The 7,809-nt window shown below is 34.8% G+C and overlaps 2 protein-coding genes across 2 annotated transcripts; both read left to right on the top strand.

Moving 5' to 3' along the window:
- Positions 1 to 6: 6 nt before the first annotated feature.
- On the top strand, positions 7 to 2,039 carry LOC111392542 (dnaJ homolog subfamily B member 1-like). Its single transcript, XM_023017907.1, has 2 exons — positions 7 to 1,616; positions 1,701 to 2,039. Exons 1-2 carry the CDS (start codon positions 1,240 to 1,242, stop codon positions 1,750 to 1,752), a joined length of 429 nt encoding a protein of 142 aa, XP_022873675.1. The 5' UTR covers positions 7 to 1,239; the 3' UTR covers positions 1,753 to 2,039.
- A 1,219-nt stretch (positions 2,040 to 3,258) lies between these two features.
- LOC111392554 (PHD finger protein ALFIN-LIKE 1-like) lies at positions 3,259 to 7,737 on the top strand. The gene is made up of 5 exons (XM_023017917.1): positions 3,259 to 3,536; positions 3,685 to 3,717; positions 4,356 to 4,578; positions 6,802 to 6,922; positions 7,248 to 7,737. The coding sequence occupies exons 1-5, from the start codon at positions 3,443 to 3,445 to the stop codon at positions 7,494 to 7,496; spliced, it is 720 nt and encodes a 239-aa protein (XP_022873685.1). The 5' UTR covers positions 3,259 to 3,442; the 3' UTR covers positions 7,497 to 7,737.
- The last annotated feature ends 72 nt before the right edge of the window (positions 7,738 to 7,809 follow it).

Raw genomic sequence — 7,809 nt, 5'->3', positions numbered from 1 at the left:
GGATAAGTGTGTAGTACTTGAGGATCCCATGAAATGTGTGGATAAAAGTGACTTGTTTATGAACATGTGCCAAACATAAGCTAAGCACTTTTTTCTGGAATCTACTCTCCTTCAGAAAAGCAATCTCTGTTGTTTCACTTGGGTTGAAAGGAACTTGACTGGCAACCTATGCTACAAAATATTATCCCACTTAGTTTGTCTCCCATGTTAATGAAATGTGGAATGCAATCTCAAATATTTCACCTAGGTTGAAAATAACGGGACTCCAGCAGGCTATGCTACAAGTAGTGTCCCACTGAGTTTGTCCCTTTATTTTGGGATGTCCCACAATAAATGTCACTGTTTCAGAAAGTAGACTAATCCATTTTTTGGATATGAACCTTTTGTAATTATAACCACAAAACTAAGATGGGAAAAACTGTCTTATTAATTGACTCTTCTATGTGCTATTGCTCTCTTTCACCTATGCCTCCCACCAATGTGTTGCCTGCAGTATATGGTCGTAGAAAATAAAATGAACACCTGTGGGGAAAGCATTTGAAAGTCTAGTTGGCGAATTGAGAAGGGAAGTTATAACAGTAGACGGAGATTCCCTCCAAGATGGTGAACGTTGGATGAGAGAAGGCTGTTGTGTCACTCCTGTAGGGCACCTAAACACAATGGCAGCCAGATATATCCATACTTTTTTTTTTTTTAAGTTTGGGGAATGGGGGCACATGGGGAATGTTTAGTTGATTGGCCCCGAGATACTGCATGAATCTGAATTAATGTACAAGGAAAAAGCTTGATTCTGTATATCAATAGTTAAATCCTTCAAAAAGTTATTGAGTTTGCTCTCTGCATAAGATCCAGATTCAGATAAAAAGGTGATTTGAGGAATCAAAACAAATTGTAATTTTAGATTTATTATCATATAATTGATGTCCACTAATATCTATTGGATATAATTCTTAAACTTCTACGTGGCTTAGCAAAATTTTAAATGACCTCGAATATTTGATGTAGAATGCGCCTCGGAGGAAAAGCCACTTTTGGCACGACCAATTAATAGTGTGCGTGTATGTAGATGTGTAAATTTCTTCCTCATAAATGCTCATTCTAAATTAATGGTTCATTTTCTAATATCCTCATTCTTTGCTTGTATGCATGATTCCATTTCAGTGACCACAGGCTTTTGATTGAGTATATACCATCGTTATTTGTTTTTATATATCTTCTATTGGCAGGAGGCCCTCCACCATGGAGGAAATTCTTACAATTGAGATTAAGGCCGGGTGGAAGAAGGGAACAAAAATAACTTTTCCGGAGAAGGGAAATGAAATGCGAGGTTATATACCTTCAGACCTAGTTTTCATCATCGATGAGAAGCCTCACGGCATTTTCAAGAGGGATGGGAATGATCTAATTGTCACCCAGAAAATCTCTCTGGTCGAAGCTCTGACAGGATACACAGCACAAGTGACAACACTTGATGGAAGGAATCTAACAATACCTATCAATTCCATCGTTAGTCCCACCTATGAAGAAGTCGTCAAAGGGGAAGGGATGCCCATCCCAAAGGAGCCCGGCAAAAAGGGTAACTTACGAATCAAGTTCAACATTAAGTTCCCTACCAGGCTTACTTCAGAGCAGAAAACGGGCATTAAGCGATTGTTGACATCTTCATGAAGACTACTCTCTTGCAATACTCANCCTACCAGGCTTACTTCAGAGCAGAAAACGGGCATTAAGCGATTGTTGACATCTTCATGAAGACTACTCTCTTGCAATACTCAAGTAAGCTTGGATTTGTTTTCTGTCGTTTGTCTTTGTTATGGGATAGAAATTGCATGGGGGATGATCCAGGTTCTTGGCATTATTTTAAATGTTTATTTATTTTATACATCTCTCTCTCTCTCTCGAAAACGCTGATAATCCTTTTCTCATCGTGCTTGCTTGTGTCAAAATTTTATTGCTCGACAATCATGAGGCGATTGACACCTCGCATTCTACCGAATTTATTCTTGCGTTACTGATGAAAAGAGGGATTTCTTGGTTTATTACAGAGGTAAAAATCATAGTGATTTTGTGAAATAGTTGTCATGTAATAGTGAAATGGACAATATCAATAAATGCTCTCACTTTCACCTTGGATGTGTTAGTTTCACTGAAGAGATGTAAACGGTGTGACTTGTGAGAGGGATTAATATTGTAAGTATATTGGATTTGGGGGATTTTATTGTGACAAAAATTGTATGAGTGGCCCAATTGAAATTTTCATGAAAGTTTGTTGACTTCCATTCCAACCCAATAAAGTAAGTTCACCAAAAGAAGTTGGGGTAATTTCCTCCCAAGTCCCCAACATTTCACAAATGTGACAGTCATGTCTCTAACCTTTAATTGTGGCACACATATCCTAAACCCTTTAACATTATATGTGCAATGTCTCCCCCTATGTGTAGTCATTAAATGCCATCACATGATGTTTTAAATAAAGGGTAAAATTATCTAATACCAGATAACGACGTTTACTGTAATTTGAACAATCACCATATGGTTTTCTAAATAAAAGAATTGGTGGCTATACCGACCCGTATTTTTTTATTGCACTACATTTTAATGAAATTGAAAATATTTCATCTTTATTTATTATTGCACTTATATTTTCAATTTTTTCATTGCATTCTTAACCTCAACTTTACAATAATTAATATATTTCGTCATTGATGACGAGTTCTATTTATAGCGTGTTTTGAAATGAGGGACAAATAAAATATAAAACTTTTATATATATATTTTTTTTGTTTTTTGCTTATTTAGCTCTTATTTGAGTCCCATTTTGGAGGAAAAAATATATTTTGGAATAATTTTTTGGAAGAATGTATGGTTAAAAAAATTATTTACATATAAAATTATTTTATTAAAGAATGTGATTGAAAATGAATTTCGAGAATAAAAAAAATGGAATTTTTAATAACATGGAACTCAAACAAGAGCTTAGTAATATAATGGACAAATCGATCTTTTTATATTGGTCTAACGTATTTTTTTTTTTTTTAAGAATAGTGTGATAAGTAAAAATTACAATATTAATATAATCACAACAAAATAAATATTTTTTAAAATAATTGAACCATTTTAATCCGACATCAACGTCGCGATCAAGTGGTATATCGCACGTGTGTGGACATGACCACCACTTATGTAAGATTGGGGACCCCTAGAGAAATTTACCCAACAAGTCCTTTTCAGAAAAGTTTTCCGAGTAGGTTTCAATTCCTCTTCTAAGGGTCCAAACGACGACGTTTAGTCGTATCTGTTTCCTAATCTCGAGTTAACATGCACGCTCATTTACATCGTCTTCCTCCCGGCAATTCCAATTCATACGATTCTCTGAATCTCCGTATGTAAATTGTTAATAATTACTCAATAAATAGTAGATCTCATAATTTTGTATACATAAATGGCTTCAATCTCTTCAAATCCTCGAACGGTAGAGGAGATCTTCAAAGATTACAGCGCTCGTCGTGCCGGGATCGTTCGTGCTTTAACTGACGGTACCCCCTTATATTCAATAGATTTTTCAGACGAAAATCTTTATTGAATATATATATTTACACACGCTCACAAAAAAGTGTTCATACATGCAATTTAGTTTATTTTAATATATGTATGTCTTAGTGTCGAATGGTGTTTTTTTTACAGATGTAGATGAATTTTATGGGCTCTGTGATCCAGGTAATTTTTATTAAGTTTTGTGAAATATAGATTGAAGTAATTGTTCGTTACATCAAAATTTTGAGTTTCTGACTTGGACTAATTGGGTAATAGATATTGAAAACTAGTAATTTCATCACTGGAAACTTGGTAATTTCATGTTTATATTATTTATTTATTATTATTATTATTTTTAAATAATGATTGGATTGTTTAGAGTTCAATTTAGGTGCTTTTTGGTTACCGAGAAATGTGAAATAATACAGTTCGTAGTCTTTACCTTTGCTTATTGAAATCGATTTGTTGTTCTGGAGTTTATTTTAGGTCAAAACTATTATAAAAAAAGGTACAATTTTTTAATTATCATTTTAATTCTTGAATGCAGGTAATTTCGTTTTCTGTTTCTTTCCTTCAACTTTACGCATCAAAGTAAATTTTATGATGCTAATTTCTTTGGAAATGAAATCTAGATGCTGATTTAAGTTTTGGGCTACTGCAATAGTTTTCTTTTGGTTCTCATATACAATAAAGATAAAGCATCCTAGATAGCTTTAGTTAGCGACTTAGCATACATCCCCTCTGTAAGTTCAGTCTTTTTGTGATCTGTAAATGTCAATTTCCTCTTCCTTTTTTTATTTTGGGATTTACTGCTTTTATAGAGAAGGAGAATTTGTGTCTATATGGACATTCGAATGAAACTTGGGAAGTCAATCTACCAGCAGAGGAAGTTCCGCCTGAGCTTCCTGAGCCAGCACTTGGGATCAATTTTGCAAGGGATGGCATGAATCGTAGAGATTGGCTTTCACTCATTGCTGTGCACAGTGACTGCTGGCTGCTCTCTGTGGCTTTCTATCTTGGTGCTCGGCTTAACCGAAATGAGAGGTACTTCTAATTTTATGATATTTATTTGGCGTATCCGTGTCTGTTGATCTGTGGATGATGATTTAGCTAATCTTTATCATGCATTTTTAACTTATTGAGAATTTTTGTTTTAGTTGTTCTATACTGAGTAGGATAGATGTTGGTTGATTAGGTGCAAGTGCAACAACTATTGAAACCAACAATGAAACAAAAAGGAATAGTTAATCTTTATAAATGCATTTTTAACTTATTGAGAATTTTTGTTTTAGTTGTTCTATACTGAGTAGGATAGATGTTGGTTGATTAGGTGCAAGTGCAACAACTATTGAAACCAACAATGAAACAAAAAGGAATAGTTAATCTTTATAAATGCATTTTTAACTTATTGAGAATTTTTGTTTTAGTTGTTCTATACTGAGTAGGATAGATGTTGGTTGATTAGGTGCAAGTGCAACAACTATTGAAACCAACAATGAAACAAAAAGGAATAGTTAATCTTTATAAATGCATTTTTAACTTATTGAGAATTTTTGTTTTAGTTGTTCTATACTGAGTAGGATAGATGTTGGTTGATTAGGTGCAAGTGCAACAACTATTGAAACCAACAATGAAACAAAAAGGAATAGTTAATCTTTATAAATGCATTTTTAACTTATTGAGAATTTTTGTTTTAGTTGTTCTATACTGAGTAGGATAGATGTTGGTTGATTAGGTGCAAGTGCAACAACTATTGAAACCAACAATGAAACAAAAAGGAACCATTCATATGGGTTTGCTTAGGTCAAGAAAATAAACTTTATCCTAATTACTGACCGAACTTGAGAATGTATAAGGATCCTATTTTTTCAAAAGTTTTACACCTCTGATTTACGTAAACACCAAAATTCATATTACATTGAAAGTCATGTAATATACATTAATTGGTGGGTTAATGATTATTGGAGCTTTATCTACATAATGAGGGGCAGTATATTCAACCTGATCTGCATACGGCTACATTTGCTTCAACCATCCTCTATTTTGCTGTCTCTAGTTGCTCAGGCTCTCAAGTCTCGTCAATTAAAGTTTTGCTATCCTAAGGTGAAGACAATCAATACCTGTACCAAGTAATCGCTGGCTCATGCTTCTCTCATTTATTCTGGTGGAAATTTTGTGGATGAAATTTAACTTCCTGCTAAAAAGTTTTACATATTTTCAACTTTACATTTGTTGCCCCACTTGTTCTGATCATGTTTCCTGGATGTCTGGACTTTATCATAGGTGAAAACTGAGTAAATGAAAGCTGTAAATGTGCAACATCTTCGGTATTATACGGCTTTGACTGATTGAGTTTTTTTATTTGAGATCTTATGTACTCCTTTTGTGAACAAGTCAAAGGTAGACGCACCACTTTTATCTGGAAAGGTTCACGCTAGTCTGCATTCTTAATAACGATATGAATCTTGAAAGTAGTAATCTTGCCTAGAATTCTCCTTTGGAGATTTCCTATCCCTTTACTGGAAACCAAAGCTTCTGATTTAGCTTATGTTTGTCTTCCATTAAAAAGAGTCTTTTGGAGAGCGTAGTTAAAAAGTAGGAAAAAGTTTTGGTTTTACTTGCAAAATATTTTATTGTTGAATGTGTGGTTGAAAATGAGTTTGAGAAAAAAAGAGTTTTGATTTAATGGAAGACAAACAGGAGCAAGTTTGTGGCAGAATATATTGTTGCCAGTCTAACTTTGATCATTACGACAAGCATCAAAAGTGATCTGGTTCTTGACATCTAACATTTTTCTTTCTGTCAAACGAATTTGCTGTTGAATAGAATATATATGATGTGAATCTATCTTGACTGCTTGAAGAATTAGAACACTGGGATAAGATTGCCTTTCACCAATTCGCTGAGGCACATATAGTTCATTAATTGCACCAGAAATTATCGGTAGTTGCTGGTTTAGTTCCAGTGAAGAGATTAAGCATCATTACTGAGCGGGCATGCATCTTTACTGAGGCATGTACAAGGTTTGAATTATGACCACTTGATGCCAGATATTGGGGCATGGAGGTGGATTTTGATTGGATTTAGATATCCTGATTGGTGAATTACTGTCTAGTATAGTTAAAATTTTGTGACAGATTTATTTCCTCTCTTTTGCCGGTGGGTGGCCCAAACTTGTTTGGATATATTGGTGCATTTAATTAGTGCATTTTATTTTGGTTGGTGGTGTTTGTCACGGTGTACCAATGTCTTATACTGTACTTACAGGAAGCGACTGTTCAGCTTGGTGAATGATCTGCCTACAGTCTTTGAAGTCGTGACTGAAAGGAAGCCAGCAAGAGAGAAGCCCAATGCAGAAAGCGGAAATAAATCCCGTGGCAGTACAAAGGTAGGATAGACACAAAGTATAAGCAGTGTTACTATTATATAAATTCTTTCTTGGATTTTCCTCTCCTTACTTCCTGATATGAAAGCTAAAGTTGCATTAAAACATTTAGGATGTGTAGACAACAGCAGATATTGAACCAGGGCAACATATTACTGGAGAATTGAGTTCTGAACACACACAGAGACACCCCTTTCTCCCCACCTCAAATCTTCTTTGAACTAGCTACTAACTCTAGTTACTCATTGCATTTCTCCTTTATTTATACCCTTGATTGCCCTTGTATCTTGCTTTTTTCTGAGCTTTATGTTTGTGTCCTTATCTGCAGAGATATAGTGATGGTCAAGCTAAAAGCAATCCAAAACTGGCAGATGAGAGTTACGAGGAAGATGAAGATGAGCACAGTGAAACGCTATGTGGTAGCTGTGGAGGAAATTACAGTGCAGATGAGTTCTGGATTGGCTGTGACATCTGTGAAAGGTGGTACCATGGGAAGTGCGTGAAGATAACTCCTGCAAAGGCTGAAAACATAAAGCAATACAAATGCCCGTCTTGCATGAAGCGAGGCAGACAGTAGTGGTAACTAAATCGATTTGGTGGCCGATTAAGTAGAATACGATGTCACATTTCTAATGTTTGTAGTGGATCTCTCTCTCCTGTTTGTTTGTTCATAACAGATGATTGCAAAGGGAATGATGTCTGGTTTCGTCTCGAATATTATGGCTAATCTATTTTTCCTTTTTACATGGAGACTTTCTATTATGTTACATTCTAAAAGGATGTGTAATCCACAAAATTTAAGACCATTTTTTTCTTTTCACGCGTCTTCTATTTATCAATTGTTTATGAGTATTAAATAGGACCTGTATTAGATTTCTCACTGCCAAATA

The sequence above is a fragment of the Olea europaea genome, unplaced genomic scaffold, assembly GCF_002742605.1.
Source record: "Olea europaea var. sylvestris unplaced genomic scaffold, O_europaea_v1 scaffold939, whole genome shotgun sequence".
In the NCBI taxonomy this organism is placed as follows: Eukaryota; Viridiplantae; Streptophyta; class Magnoliopsida; order Lamiales; family Oleaceae; genus Olea; species Olea europaea.
This window is presented reverse-complemented; position numbering and strand designations above follow the sequence as displayed.

Bases quoted from the DNA above. Each gene is read 5' to 3' on its own strand.
- LOC111392542 (XM_023017907.1), top strand. From the start codon at position 1,240: ATGGAGGAAATTCTTACAATTGAGATTAAGGCCGGGTGGAAGAAGGGA.
- LOC111392554 (XM_023017917.1), top strand. From the start codon at position 3,443: ATGGCTTCAATCTCTTCAAATCCTCGAACGGTAGAGGAGATCTTCAAA. The intron at 3,537-3,684 runs GTACCCCCTTAT...TTTTTTTTACAG, and splicing joins CGTTCGTGCTTTAACTGACG to ATGTAGATGAATTTTATGGG. The intron at 4,579-6,801 runs GTACTTCTAATT...CTGTACTTACAG, and splicing joins CGGCTTAACCGAAATGAGAG to GAAGCGACTGTTCAGCTTGG.